This window comes from Larus michahellis, chromosome 8 (genome assembly GCF_964199755.1).
Source record: "Larus michahellis chromosome 8, bLarMic1.1, whole genome shotgun sequence".
Taxonomy (NCBI): domain Eukaryota; kingdom Metazoa; phylum Chordata; class Aves; order Charadriiformes; family Laridae; genus Larus; species Larus michahellis.
Window position 1 is genome coordinate 16,834,460 of NC_133903.1, and position 15,676 is coordinate 16,850,135.

Below are 15,676 nucleotides of genomic sequence, written 5' to 3' on the forward strand. Positions count from 1 at the left end.
AAAAACCTACGACCCAGAGTGGGATGGGAGATGCCATGGCCTCACCCTAGCAGACAGGCAGAATCTTGGATCCGCATTTCAACCCAAACAAAACGCCGGGGGCCCTAGTGCTCTGAGGCAGCCAGTGAAATCAGTTTCACACAGCCCAAGCCCTGGGTTCTGGTGCATTAGTGTCTGCACAGTGTTTTTTCTCCACCTGGACTCATTTACACACACAATATACACTGATGTGCGGAAATGATTTCCCTCACCCAGGAAGATATATATCTCCACTGAAATGCCAGGAGTAGTTTTATAGGACCAGGAATCATTTGCTGCAGTTTAGTAGGGGAACTGAGGAATATTATACCCAAGTGAAAATGCAGACAGGTGAACTTAGCAACCATGTTCTTGCACAGGTGAACAGGAGACACGCAAAACATACTGCCGAACAGCCAGGCCATTTTAAGGGATATCACTGACCTTGAAATGTGTAGTTGTGCACCATGTGCATCTGTGACTGGGGACATCAGAAAGTTGCCCATAGAGGAATCCTAGATGTTGGCTTTTTTCAACTCTGTACAGGTACAGATAAACTTTGTGTTTGTGCAATCAATCTACCAACATAAAATCATCCCTCATTGCACTTCTCTCTCACCTGATTGTCTCAAGACCTCAAAAGACAGTGCATGTAACAGAAAGACTGTCCAAATAGCTGGGATAAGCATTTTGGCCCAGCTGTTGAACATACCTGGCAATAAATACTTTGATATTTTAAGGGAATTTTAAAATACGGGATTTATGAATAATTTCAGAAACATGAGCTTGATTGTGTCTAAAGCTTACTGCAGAAAAATGTCCCCCTGCAATATCACCTCTTGGATCAACATCCTGTGGGTGTTGTCACAGCTCTCCTAACTCAGCACAGTGTGAGTCTGGCTCTGCGCAGCTGAGGGGACTAAGGACGGGGCTCACAAAGCTGCCAGAACTCACCTGGCTGCTCCGCTGCCTGAACGTGGTCAACGTCAAGGTTCCACTGAGTGAGGGTAAGTCCTTCCCTGGCCAACTCAACTAGGTCCTGCAGGGTCTGAACATCCTTCTGGCTGTGAGATAAAAACTGCCCATCTCCTTCACGGCCTGACTTGGATTCATCAGAAGTTTGGCCTCCAACCTGTGTGCACATGGGCTCGTGAGAACTGAGGTCAGGCTGAATTTGCTGGGATGTTTTTGGCTGATCGGATTCCACGGAAGGCAGAAGGTTCTCTGGCTTATGATTCTGATCAAAAGAGGGGGAAAAAAAGACATCAATAAATTACATCTCGTTTTACATATTTGCAGAGCTCAGAGTACAGTCTCTAGTTCATACTTTTGAAACATCTAGCAAAAGATTACAGAGCGTTCCCCAGATACAGGGCCTTCTGCAGCAAAAGCTCTCTGCAGTTTTATGAAGGACTTTCCAGAGATTAGAAAGCTCTGAACAGAAGAAAGGAAAATACAACAGAAATGCAGAAAGGGTGGTTTCTCCAGGAGCATGTCTGTGCAGGAAATTGCCAAGCAGGGAGAAAAGATGGTGGAAATGCTCCCACACCAACATCTAAGTATTTCATTATAGTTGGAGCGCTTGGCAACAGTCACAGCTGAAGCTCTCCAGGTGCTTCTGTTCTGAGTTCTGAAATGCTTTTGCAGTTACATGTAACTACATCAAACTTTCACCTTGGAGCTGCTATTTTCCAGGTTTGGTCTCTGTTTCCCAATAAAAATAGTTTTGTTTGTTTATTTCTCGGTAAAAATGGTATAGCCATTTCTGTGAATGGAAAGAATCAGAGGGAAAACACACTCTCGCCATGATTTTAAAGGCTTTCCTACTTTTTAAACTTCTCTGGCAGTTTTTCACTTGAACAAAAGGTCAACAATCTTCATAGAATGGAGTTCCTCCACTACAGCCCTAGCCTGAAATAAACCAGTGAAAAACTCTGGGCTTTGACTAAGGAAGAAGTATTAAATAAAGCACCTATATATGCACAGTAGTTTTTGAAGAGAAGCACCAAATAATTCTTCAACGGAAGAATGAGGGAAGGAAGAGAAGTGATATCCTTCTTCTCAGAGAGCACGGATGTGATGAGAGACTAAAACAAATTGTCTATTTCTGTAGGTACGTTTTATAAAAATACAGAGCACTGAAAGAGGCTGGGGATCTAGGTGAAAACCAGAATGAAACAGTGGAACTGAAAACTGGAGCAAAGCTCATATGCACCAAGAGGCAGCGGGATGCACAGGGAAAGCCTGAAGTGCAAATGCTTCCCTTTACAACTCTAGGTGCTCCCACCTTCTCCTCTGTGCAAGACAAATATCAGCCTTCAGTTTAAGCTTTTCACCCAGTTCCTTGCTGAGCGCAACATGCGGGTAAAGCTTATACTAGAATCAATCAGAGAAAAGTGCCAAGAAGGAAAACAAGAGTCAGGCTGCTGTAAACATGGGACAAACTAGAAGAAAAATGACCACAATGGAGTCCGTTTACTCAGTACTCTGTTCCCATCAACTGTATTTTCTGAAAGCTCGTGGAATAACATGGTAACACGAGCCTTAGTCTCCTCTCCAAACAGGAGAAACGAAAGTTCAAGACAATAAAACCTAACTGTAAGATCAGGGGACAAGAGGGCACGAGCAGTATGAGTATGGAGAGGCAGGGGACCATTTATTTAAACACCAAATGAGGAAACAGCAGGGTTACAGGGCAAGTGAACTAGGGCACACAAGTATCAGAACAAGAACAGAGAATCGCACCTGCACAGGCTTCCAAGGTACAATTGGAGGGATTAATTCAGCAGTGTAGAATGATTCAGGGTCATAGGGTCCTGTCAGAGCACTGATATTCCATAAAAAGCACTGCCTGGTTTTGGACAATGGCAAGAGCCAGGTTGCTTTCCCAGATTTATCCTCCAAAATCCTACTAGTGGGAAGCTTAGGGGTGGGAGGGAATTCCACCTCTTCTGCAAGCAGCATAGCTACTCGCTCTTGGATCCTTTTGCGGGCTTTCTCCGGGTCCTGAAGCAGTAATGGTGGAGTTGCAGTTGGGCCTCTTCTACGCCGTTTTTTCTCTTTAAACAGAAAAGGAAGAGGAATCCAAATAAACAACTGAACGCACAGAGCAGAGGAGCTTAACATGCCAGCTCCTTCAGGTGTTGTAGTCAGTGATGACCAAATGTCAGCTACAAGCTGAACACAACTCTTAATATTTCTGCAGGTAGTCTGAAGCCTCACATCAGCCTTCTGGGAGAAATGAACTCCAGAAAAGACCGACCCCTGCTCACACTGCTCTGCTGTCTGTTGGGAGAGGTCACACCTCTACAAGATCTGATCATTACGGAAGCAACTGGTAACCATGCAGTCTACCTCCCACACCCATGGAATGGCACCTGTACGGCCCTTGACTAGATCCCAGTGCTTTGCTAAAAAGGGAGAAAAAACTGCCAATAAGTCCACGAAGGACTCCTTTTCTTGTGTACAGGTCACTGATTATATCAAACCACAGCTCCTATGAACACTGCACTGCTTCATTTGGGAATCCTCTGTCTTACTACCTCTGCCTTACTAATGCCCAACCCCAAATCCAACTGGCAGTACTTGTTGGCAGGAGAATACCAGACCAGTGGCACAAAGAGCAAATTCTCCCTTCTACAGAGCACTCAATGCTCTCCCCGGGTAGTTGTCTTCCCTTCTAAACCTTTCTGCACACTGAAAGTGCGAAGCACAGGCTCCACAGCATGTACTATACACATATGTCCACTACAGAAGGAAAATAGAGAGATAAGGCTGAAAAAGCTGCATTAATCCAGGTTGCAGCAGGCTGAACAGGACAAAATCTACTGCAGAAGAAATAACAATAATCTGTTGATGTTATTTCTTTTCACTTCCACAGTCTACAAAAAAGAACAGCTTATCTTAAGAATATTTTACAGATTCAAAACAATCAATAGGAGAAAAAAAAGCATGAGATTCCTAAGGGATTTCACTAAGACCCATGGACATCCTGCAGCCTTTCTTGACTGTGTGTGGATACTGCATAATGTTGAAGCTCTGACAGCTTAAATAAAACAGAAACAGGGCTGTCATCCCTCCTATACCCAACAGGAAAGTTTCAGTGAAGAGCAGGCTGTGCTACATTATTTCTCCAATAACACAGCCTTTGACACTAACTCACTTTAACACATACCTGATCCTGGCTTCCATTTGATTGGCAAAGCAGCCACCGGTTTCACATTTGTAACTGATTTTGCTTGTTCCTGCTTTTCTTGCTCCAACAGAGAGCGTGACATTGCCATAGCAACCAGCAAATCTTCATCCTTAGTCTCCATTTTGGCCCTCTTCTGTGTTTTCTTTGAGTCCTCTTTGGCGGTGCCTTTTCGCTTTGACCTGCTCGGTTGATTGCTGAAATATAAGAATGCAGCAGGAAGCCCAAGTTAATGTGACTGGATCAGAGACAAGAAACACTGAACACTCCAGACCAGCTGCTCTACTGGCTCTGAGAGATTCCCATATCCAGGATAACGAAAAACTATTCAGTACCTTCTACCCTAGCAGAAAGCGAAGGATTTCTTATCACCCATGGAATTTAGAGCAATTTAGAGAAAGTCTTATTTTGAAAAGGTAACCACAAGACCACAGCACTGATGTAAACATCGGCTATCTCTGTCTTGAACTCTTTTTTGTACCTAAGGGGAAAAAACAAGTTGAAGCAGGGCAAAAACACGACTGCCAGAAAACGCTTTCCCACTTTTCCGCTTCTGTGGGGAACAGGCAATGGTCCTTCCTCAGCACAAAGGGACTTACGAGCCCTTCTACAAATTCAGTCAGGCACCACTTGCTGTACTCTCAAGATTCTGCTCAAATCCAAGACAGCAGATGCAGCTCTGCGTTTCAAAACATCACGTCTGTTTCCTCTTTGGCTCGGGGTGTAAAACATACACATCCAGTACAGCCACAAGCCAAATAGCTGAGGCATTGGCACGACAGATGCTCAGGAGAGATGGCATACTCGTACTATGTGGTCACTTAATAAGCCCAAACACACCATTCAGCTTTACTGCATAATTGTCTCATAGAGCACAGATATTTCTGACACACCAGTGTAAGATTATTTACTCCTCATTTTGCTCCTGCATGCTGACTTTTAAAGTCATCCACCACCTGACCGCCTTCATCCACTTCTAAAGTCATCCACCACCTTCTGAAGGAAAGCAAGATGATTTCTCCAACTAACTACCACATTCTCCTCACGTGGTACTAAGTCATGGCTCTAGTTGACCTTCTTTGGACTTGGGGCCCACCCAGAGTGCGAGTCTGCCTTGCTTCTACCATTCAGGAGCACCTGGTCAATGTCTCTCAGGCCAAAGAAAGTAACCAGCACCTTTTCTTTTCACCAGCTTACCTGGGAGACTGAAGAGGTGCATCCCCAAATGTGGCCACCTGCAATTGCACTGCCTGAAGAAGCAGGTTAGGAGGAACGTCCATCTCGACAGCACAGCGTTTCAAGTGGCTGACTCGGCTCTGTGGGGTTTGGAACTGCTTCCCGCAGATGGGACATTCAGGGACCGGTGGTTTGCTGGAGGATGACATCTGTGCTTCTTCCATCTCATCCAGACACCTGTGAGGTGATGGCAAAGCTTACCTCTGAAGACTTTAAAACTGTCCGCGCTAAGATGTAAACCATATTAAAGAAAAGGAAGTACAATCATCTCTAATATCTGTAACAGCCAGAGAAACAAACCCTGAAGAATTATGTGCCCACCACTGTGACGAATACGACATGTAACAGTTAAGTGGAGATTGCTGCCTCAGGGAGACATATTAAAAACATGTTGCTCAGAAGCAAATGCAGGTAATAACCTTCTTCAACTTCATCGTGTGTCCATTACCTGTTCCCTCTTTCTGCGTTCATTCTAACATTCCAGACAACTTATACACTACCATTAAAAAAAGAATCAAATCACCCTACCAGAGAAGTGGTAAGTCTTTCTCACCCAAAACAGGACTACTTCTTGTCCTTCTTATTACTTTTGTAGGCGTAACTACATACAGTGTCAAGAATGTAAGCGTTTTCAAGTCAGATATCTCACTTGACGAGGACAGTGTTTTATGTCACAGAAAAGGGACCAGTCAAAATTAACACTGCATTCTAGAGTGCAGGATAATGGACTTCTAATAATTTCTGGCAGGTCAAAACTACGTACAAAATTTTAACGGTTCTTTTTCTGTCTTCTCCAAAGAGATCCAGAGTGTGAAATCCTGGATCTGCAGTACCTGTTATAAAAATCACTCCCTGATTAGGTAATGACACACACAACCTACACACACAATGGCCTCCGTGTAGGAGACCATTCATCTGATGTACTAGGATGGGTGACTACTAGTTTTCCAGTGCATCTATCCATCTACAGCTTTACATCTTGTGATGAAGACTGCTATCAAAAAATCCACGGCTAATATGACCTTGTAATCCCATTTTATGATTACACGCTTAATAGTTCAGAAAGCAGACTTAATTTCCAAAAAAACCATTTCTGACACACTGCCACTGTTTTACGATCTCTGTCTTCTCAAGCAGCAGTAAATATCTGAAGACAGAAACAGCAACAGCACCTCTAAAGCTGCAGCTGCAGCCAACCTTAATGAATATGAGCCACTCAATACCGTGATGTAGGACTGGATAAATCAGATCACTCTTCCTCTCTCAAAGTGCTGGAATTCAGAAATTACAACCATTCAAATGTGGTGTTTCTGATACTTTCTCAAGAGAGGAGGACAGACTTACAAAGAGCTATCTGTAAATAATATATTAACATTTACCTAATAAATTATTAACATTTACATAATAAATTAACATTTACCACTAAGGAAACTGTTAAGGGCACTAATTTCAATTTAATTGCACACATTCTGGCAAAAGAGAAGGCAGGGACGCCCTCCCTTAGCCTCTCTGCTCTCACTGTCAAAGTTCCACAGTGATCTTTCTGAACAGCATCACCTTTCCCTCCGCAAACAGCTCGGATAGACAGTGACATACCAGATGTCCTTAGACAAACAATTTTTAGCAAAATAGATCAAACATTAGTTTGTTGACTGAAACTGGAAGATCTCAAAATCTGCAGTAGTGGGTCCTCATGAATTTTGCTAGCCACTTTACAGTTACAGCCCTGTACCACACTACTGCTGAAGGCAGCATTGGCCTTACTGCACACATGCAGAAGCCAGGCAGGGCAAGACAATCAGCCTCTGCTTCGAGATAAAAACGACTTGTTAATTCAAGCCATAAAGGTCAGTGTCACTATGCAGACTCCCCTGCTACCATGTTCTTTAATGGCTAAGCCGAGCGAGCAGTCTGTGAGGTTAAGGGGGAGAGGATGCAGACAGGACACATCACGCTGGTCTTTCACCTGTTAACATGCTGCTCTCGTCGCACTGTGTTCATGGCTGAGAGATCCTTCTGGCAGATCTGACAAAAAAACAAGCCTACATCCTCTAGGCTTGCCAGGGCTTCCTCTTTGGTTTCCTGCTGAAGAGCCAAAGCCAGAGCACCGTCATGCTCCATGGATGGAAGATGGTGGGTATCTGGCAAAGACAGGAGAAATGATATAAGAGAGAAAACTAAGAATCCTGTATGAAAGGCATGGAGCTGTTACACTTGTCATTATTAGTTTATTACACGAGACATAAAAATAAATTGCAATCTTTCTCTTGCATCTTCATCTTTGATCTCTCACAAGGGAAAGCACATACTGCATTCTTTAAATGCTACAGGCCTGCACTAGCTGAGGAGCAGGAGGTGGCAATTTGTTCACAGCACATCACACGCAGAGCCAAATGAAGGGTAGGTTTTGACTAAAATTTCTGGGGAGAACATGGGATCTGACACACAACATATTAAAACACAGCAGTTTTTCATGTCCATACAGAACCAACAGGGCCTTGACTTATGAAGAACCAAACCAGAGAAAAATTGCTGTCAATTTAATTCATCTGCATAGAACACATTACTTCTGTAGTGTGCTCGGAGATCTACCAAAGACAGGGCCTACCTAAGAGTCATATTTACCTAACAGCTGCCTAACGCTGTCCCAAGGGAAGGATGACAAAGTTCATGGATCCTTTTGGAATTTCAACCTGTTTCCAAGAAGACAATTATCCCTCCAGAACTGAGTATAAGGTTAATTCAGCCTCAGAGCTGGGAAAAAAAGTATAGGTAGTCCTTTAACAATAGAGAAAGCAAGTTTTCTCAGCTATCTGGAGTGATTTATACAGTGCTGCACACCGAGCCACTAGGCTAGCTGGGAACAAAGCCCAGGGATCTGGACTGCTTCTCATGCAACCATTCTCACCAGCCCACAGCACTCTTACTGCACGTACAAGAGCTAACGGGAGAAACATACCGTTCTCTGGTGGGTTCTGCTCCTGGCTTTCGTCAGGGAAATCCATGCTGGCTACAGACTTCGGTAAGCCGTCGTTTGTGGTGTGTTTTAGCTGTTCAGGTGCCACTCTCTTGAACTGCTGCATTCTCTCCACTACCAGCTCTGCTACTCGCATCTTTGACCCTGCCAGCGGCGGTATCTTTGAGGTGGGTGAAGCGCAGGTCCCTGGCTGCGTAGCAGGATGGAAGGATAACGTAGTTTGGGAAGAGCCACTCAGAGTATTTACTAGACAGGGAGAAACACCAGACCTTTACCAGTCAGTTTTAAGCACATAGGTGAGCTGCCCAGAGAGCTGCTGGGAAGCCTTCCCCTACAGCAGCCTAAGCCAGACTCAGTTCTGCAACAACCATTCTTAAAGGAAGAAGTGAACAATGTGTTCAGCTATGACTTTATACTTGATAACCACAGCAACAGTATCAGGCTTCTGTGCTACAGTGGTGTTTAGATATCTCTATATCCCTTTTAAAGGAAGGAATATTAAGGAAGGCCTTGCCTGAAGGTCACTAGCGAGAATAACAAGCAAGGCAGCCCTACAGCCCCGCTCTCCCCAGCGTTCCCACCGCAGGATGTCCTGTGGTTCCTGCTGTTCTTTGCTCTGATCTCCAAACCGTACCTGTGACTTGGACTTTCAGGCTGTGAGCTGAAGGGACCATGAGTTCCCAAAGAGAGGCGGTAACAAGCAGCGGGCAGAGGTAATGCCAGGCAAACACCTCAGCATACCACTGCTTGGCTTCAGGTATCCTGTGGTTATGGACAGCACATAAGATGGGACCAAAGACCCTGCCAGCCCAGTATCTTCTCTCTGTGGCACTCAACAACACACACTTAAGAAAGGATGATCATGACAGGACAGGAACAAAATAATTCTTCTCTTGGCTGACCTTTTTTATCAGTTTAAGGACTTCCTGCACTGGTGACTGCATTCTGGCCATTATGTTTAACAACCATTGAAGGACTAATCCTTTCTGAATTAATCCAACACCTGTCTTAACTTGTTTATATTGCCGCTGGATGTTGTCAAGGCCAGAAATATATTCCACAATACAATGATGCGCTGGGTAAAAAAGCACCTCTATGTATTCTAAGATGCTTCTAGATGATTTGAGGGTGTTTTTCTCAGTTCTGATTTTGCAAAAAACAGTGAATAATGACTGCCTAACACATCACTTTGTACCAAGGCTTCACCTTACTGAAGGACATCTTCTGCCTGCCTGCAGCACAGACCACACTCCTAGGTTAAACCCCTGGATAAGCCTAAGTAGGTGAGCATAGATGGAAACACAAGATGCAAGCCTGCTTCAACCAGCGTTGCTATGTGTCCCCTCTGGGTGGACTTCAGGAGAGCTCCACTGAACTACAGAGTGTTTTCAGTCCCAGCCTGTTTTCTGTTCCAAAGATTTGGGTTCACTTACCTGTCAGGGTCCTCTGGCTACACTCAGTGGACACTGTACTCTGCTGGCTGGCAGGGAAAGGGCTTCTCTTTCCATCCCCTTGTGCAGTCTCACCACTACTACAGGCCACAGCATCATCATCATCTTTGTGCACCAATGTTTGTTTCTTTGGACCCAAATCTTGATGGAAGTTTGTTGCCTTTGCTGCTGGTAAGTGATGATGGTTTTGGCTCTTAGCAGCAGCTTTGCCTCTTCTTAATTTGCTTCTTGCTGCAGTGCTCTTTGACCTGCTCTGAGCCCTCTTCGCTGCCTCAGCATCCCCAGCTTTTTTCTTCGCTCTACCCAAAAGATTTGCCCACAACTCTTTAAAATCATTGTCCTGTTCATCCATTGGCTTTGCAGGTTCCAGTAACACTGTGGCCTAACGACACTGTGAGGACAGGAGGGCAGGGGAAGATGGCAGGGCCATTTCAGATTTGCATCCTCTGTGACCTGCAGTTTTCACCAAGTCCCTTCCACCACCATTCTCCAGACTTCAATGAGGTCAACACAGTGGGCACCTCTCTGCTGTTCTGACAGTTCATTCTTCCACACTTAATTCACAGCCATTTAGCAGAGCATGTTCTCTCTCCAAGGACCTCACTTGCTTTCACACATAATGCATCAACAAGTTGGTTGTTCAGAGGTCTCTAGACCATAAGTTAAGCACCTTGTTTGCACAGACCTTGCCTCAGATCTTCGTGATATGCTACAGGGCTTCAGAAAGATCCTTAAAGCCCTTTAAAAAAACATAAAAGTGATTATGTAGGATGGCATATGCAGATGCACTGTGGGACAGGGCTGGGGTAGAACTTTGAAGGAGGAGCGAATTAGTATAAAATAGTATAATTAGAAAAAGCACATATTGACCCAAAACACTATCACTATAATTGTACTACAGACATGCACAAGCCACATTAGGAAAGAAGAGGAAAGCGTTCAAAACAGATATCTGATACTGGGTAGGCATTTTGCCCTGGAGCTCAGGATTTGAGACTGTCCTTTTTTTATACACATTCATACTTACATTTATGTAACAAGACCAGGGAATACAGCAGGGGAGAAAAAAACCCCAAACACGTCCTTCAGATCAAGCAGCTATTCTAGAGTGTAAAATTCTGCTTTGCGACACAGCAGCTTTAAAGAGGAGAGCCCGACCTCATTTTGAGAAGTAAATAAAGGCAGTTTCAAGGCATTTCAGAAGGGTTTCTGGGACAAGTCTGAGAACAACTCTATCAAACATGTTCATCCTTTCTCTCCTCTTACCTCCATGGCTGCTCACATTCAGGATTAGCTCTCCTGCCAATACTGAACAATTCCTCCGAGTACTCAATAAACCATGGCACTGACCACATTTCACAAACTGCAGTCAAATACACAAGGTAAACAGACTAAACAAATGGTATTTTTAAATGAGTTTCTTAATCTTTTCAGCTACAGAGAGAACAGCAGTACTAGCTAAGGATTATTTGGAACAGCACTAGGTACAACGTCCAGATGGAAATGCCATCAGGCCCCAGGCAACATTAAAGCTAGATCTCTATTCTTAGACATTTTGATTGTCCTCTTCTTCCTAGTCCTAAGTTCACTACGGTTCTGGCTATTTTACCAGAGGTTTTATATTGCTCCCAAACCCTCTTTCTTTCAAGCCTAAACTGGAGTGTTTCCCTTGGAATGGCAGCAGCTGTGGTTCAGTTTCTCCAGTAAAGCTCTGGGCACAGAAAGACTCAAAAAGCAGGAAAAACACATGCGAGATTGTTTTCTCAAATGGCTTGGCTGCAGACATGCGAGGCTAAGGAATGCTGGTTACACACTTTCATGGGTCAGCCTTTCCTATAAGCAATTACAGATGTTAATGGATTTATTTATTTTAAACTCAGGCTCCCAAACCAGCAGAGGACTTTGCTGTGAATCTTGGAGTCATTTCCTGTTAGAGAGAAACTGAAGTTTTATGTAGCCAGTTCATAAATTTAATTTTCCTGGACAGAATCTTGGTGTAGTTATCACTGTAAATTGACCATTTTCTTCTAAGCAGGAGACAGCATGTGGAGAAAAACAGAATCTCACATCCTCCATGGCTTTAAATACCTCTCACAGACACATTTGTACTGTCATATTATTTATGGTGAGTTCCTGATATTAAACCTTGAAACAGATCAGCACTTTTGCGTTTGCAATCAATGTGCAGTGCCCCAGGTAGACCAAGTCAGACATACAAATGATGCAAAATTATCTAAGAATTTATCTGTCTAACTGCTCCCTTTCCAAACTTGTATTTACAGGCTCCTGCTCTGTTCAACATCTCAGTCTTTCTGATGCTGCTGCTATTGGTGTACCTAACAGCCAGTTTTGGCAACAGTTTGTAGAGCTCGAAAAGTAACGTCTTTGAAAATAATTTCTTTCAGTATAGTATTCACTTCATTTTAGAAGATTTTGGGACTCAACAAATCACAAAGCCGGTCAAATAAAATAAACAGCAGCACTTACCTATCCACTTAGATGCCAAATCTATAGCACAGCTGTGCCCTTCAAGTAAGCGTGGATCAGCAAAATGGTACGAAACAGGACCAATAAGAATGAAAGATGGAACCTGGAAAATGGAAGGAAAAGGTTAGATTTAGTGTATTTTGTACCGACTGCTCCTTTTGCTCAAGTTCCAAGCTGCAGGGGGAGGGAGACAGCAATAGCACGTGCTCTAATGGTGCTACGTTCTGCCACTTCCGTTGACCTGAAATATGTAGGTGAGGGAGACACATTGCTCAGGGGCTGCTCAGCTCAGGAGCGCGTCCCCAGCAGTGAGCAGCACCACAGGCTGTTGCAGGAAAAGCCCAGAACCCTTCAGAAGGCAGAAAAGGTCAGACAGCCCGGTAAAGCCCGAGGAACCTGGTCTGACCCCGCAGCTGACCCTGATTTGAGCAGGACATTGGACTAGAGACCTCCCGAGGTGACTTCCAGCCTCGGTTATCTTATGATCCTACAAACAGTCCGTCCTTGCCTTTTCTATTTGGGATTAATTTTGTTTCCTGGTAACTTTCTTGAAACGAGAAGCACAACACCTAATTCTTAGATCCATCAACATTACTATCATAACGCTCTAGCCATGTAACACCCTCACCTTTTTGATCCTGCTATTTTTAGGCTCACAGGCATCTACTAAATTGAGTTTCCTGAACAGAAGAAATCCAGGAGAAAGTATTCCTTTTCGTCAGTTCTGTTTGTTTGCTTCCTTGGTACTTCACTGATTGTATTCTGTTGAGACAAGGAGGACAGAAACTCCAAATCCACTCTCTTTAGACCACTCAGTATTTTATTAAATTATCCACCACTGTCTGTGCTCTAAGAGTCCTGGTCTTTTGTCTTTTCCTAGGAGAATCTTTCCTGGCCCTCACCATCTCCCTCAGTATTCTCCAAGCCTCCTTCACTCTCCATTGCTTTTTCTGAGATGCGTTGATGCGTACTGCAGACAGCAGACTGCTGATGAAGAAGTTTTACATTGTTCACATTCCTTCCTCATCCAGGCCTCGCAGATCCTAACATCTTCTTCACTTTGTTTTGAAAGGACCTGCTTCTCAAGCAAAGGTTTTACCTGAACAGAGATGCCCAGGGCTCTTTCACTATCTGGTATCATTAAGGTGTTCCATATGATTTATCTCTTTTTCCACTTCCATGCCCTACTTCACACTCCTCCACACTGAAGTTCATGACCTATGGTGTTATCTGCAGCTTGGAGCCTGCTGGAACCATCTCTGATCTCGACTGAGCTGAAAAAGCTGGGTCACTGTCCCATGGGACCACCAGGCACATGCTGAGGCAGATTCGGAATGAACCCTTCGACTCTCTTTGCTACCTTTCAGCCAGTTTCCTCTCCCAGATCGTTTACTATTCCCAATAACTCTTTCTCTTTCCCCTTTCCCAAGCATTTCTGAGCAAGCTACATTAATCCATTCTTGTTTCTTGATTTGTTGACAAATTCAAACAACTCCATTAGACTACTGAGAGCCAGCCTACTGGAGAAACTAGGCTACCACGTTAATAAGGTGCTGTCAGGTTAAAAATATATAACGACAGACATCTACAAGTAACTTGATGATCATTTCAACCAGTTTAATAGGTACATATATAAAAGACTTACTGCCTTGTAATTACTTGGTTCAATCATGGAATCCTTCTTAAAAAAAACAAACCCAACAGGTAAATCATCTGCCACCCTCCCACCTTTCAGAGCAGCTTCTTTTAACTACTTAAAGTGTATTTCTACCAGCAGTCCAACCACTTGACACTATCTCTTCTGAGCTCTCAAATATACAACATCTGGGCCTGCTCACTCGCTGCTTTAAGCTGCCTATTTGTCCCAGGAACAATTCTCCTGCCATTTCAGTCTCCAAGAATGCGTCATCATTATGGCTAGAAAGATCAGTAGATCAGTGCTAGGCAGGCCTCAGCAACTCGTACCCAGTAGACACTTTCTCCCCTCTCGACCCCTGCTGTGGTGCCTCAGTATATATCCCTCCTCAATTACTCATCTTTAAAGAAAGCCTGTCTCTCTACCTTCAAAAAAGGAAAGTGCCATGCTACCTTGGGACCAATTTCCTGTGTTTCACAAGAAACACTAGGGGAAGTGGGATTATTTAACACTAGAAAGCGAGGCGAAACGCCACCTGAATTTTTTTTCATGCATACCATTTCCTTGTGGTAAAAGTACAAACCACCCCATTCTGCAGACAGATCCTCTGCCCCCATCTCCACCAGTGAACCAGGCTACCAGGCGGTTGCATTCCTAACCGGCCGCAGGAAGACACGGTGCTGAGCCTGCAGCACCCGTCTCCACCAGGCAGGAAACGTGGAGCCAGGCTGTGCTTGTGTGCCAGGCAGAGCAGGCTGCTGCACGAAGGGTGGCAGCTTTCTCAGCAGGAGCACCTTCTCCCACTTCCTCCACCAGTAAATCAACATAGGAGTAGTCCTGACAGTCCTGTAAGGCTGGCCAGAACTTAAGAGAAAGTCAAAGAATGGGATCAAAGTGACTGATATCGTCTCAGTCTTCAGAAATGAGTTAATTGCCAGGGCCTGTATGAACCTAGGCTCCTAATTACAGAGTGCTGACAGCAGACAGGATGACGGGATACATGCTGTTGCATTGGCACCAAAAGTTTTAATGTCCCCTCCCCTTCTCTTTTTTTTTTAAAAGCTGCAGCCTGAAGATCTGAAGGTTGGTAGCAAAACTTGCAATCAAGCCAGTCCAAATACTGCAAAGGGAAAGAATGTCTGTAGCGTTTGTTCTGGAAACCACACCAGAAGGCGGTCCCAAGGGATTCTTCCAGACCAAATCCTGTAAATAAGTCTTTCTACAGGTTCCTGATGGAGAAGAACCTCCATGTCAATGGTATAACTTCTGAAAAAGCATATTATCCTCCACACTTTTAGAGAACTTCTTCACTAGAGCCTGTTCTCCCCAGATTCCTGAACTAACCAATACCTTTATCACCAACTTGACTGTACAAAGACGCAACACTAGTTCTGTACGGCGCAGGGTCACTGTGTTTGTGGAAGTGCAAACACATTAACACTGAGGACAGCAGCGCTTGTTCTGTCAGGAGAGAACAAATGTAAGTGCAGAACAGGAATTCCAAGTCAGGTACCAGCTCCCTTGTCCTGGTCCCTGGCAGCTTCCCTGTGCCCAAAAAAGATAACAAAACCAGATGTGGAAATATAGGAAATTAGCAAATAACTCAAATCTATGTAAGTGAGGAAATGATAGCTAGGAAAATCATAATCAGATTCTAATGAGCAATCTTAGCAATGACC

General features: G+C 44.2%; 1 protein-coding gene across 10 annotated transcripts in view; it reads right to left on the bottom strand.

The window, feature by feature from the left end:
* Positions 1-15,676, bottom strand: part of SLX4 (SLX4 structure-specific endonuclease subunit) — a 33,862-nt gene that overhangs the window by 13,882 nt on the left and 4,304 nt on the right. For 4 of the 10 annotated variants that reach the window (XM_074597958.1, XM_074597961.1, XM_074597966.1 and 1 more), the window contains exons 3-10: positions 12,362-12,464; positions 9,857-10,613; positions 8,406-8,669; positions 7,413-7,587; positions 5,408-5,623; positions 4,193-4,407; positions 2,764-3,077; positions 973-1,255 (exon numbers count right to left, since the gene is read on the bottom strand). In XM_074597958.1, the coding sequence (XP_074454059.1) occupies positions 973-1,255; positions 2,764-3,077; positions 4,193-4,407; positions 5,408-5,623; positions 7,413-7,587; positions 8,406-8,669; positions 9,857-10,226 (1,837 nt within the window). In that variant the 5' untranslated portion in view covers positions 10,227-10,613; positions 12,362-12,464. Of the gene's footprint in view, positions 1-972; positions 1,256-2,763; positions 3,078-4,192; positions 4,408-5,407; positions 5,624-7,412; positions 7,588-8,405; positions 8,670-9,856; positions 10,614-11,140; positions 11,238-12,361; positions 12,465-12,989; positions 13,124-15,676 lie in introns of those variants that run through there. The other 6 variants (XM_074597967.1, XM_074597965.1, XM_074597962.1 and 3 more) reach the window with 4 other exon arrangements.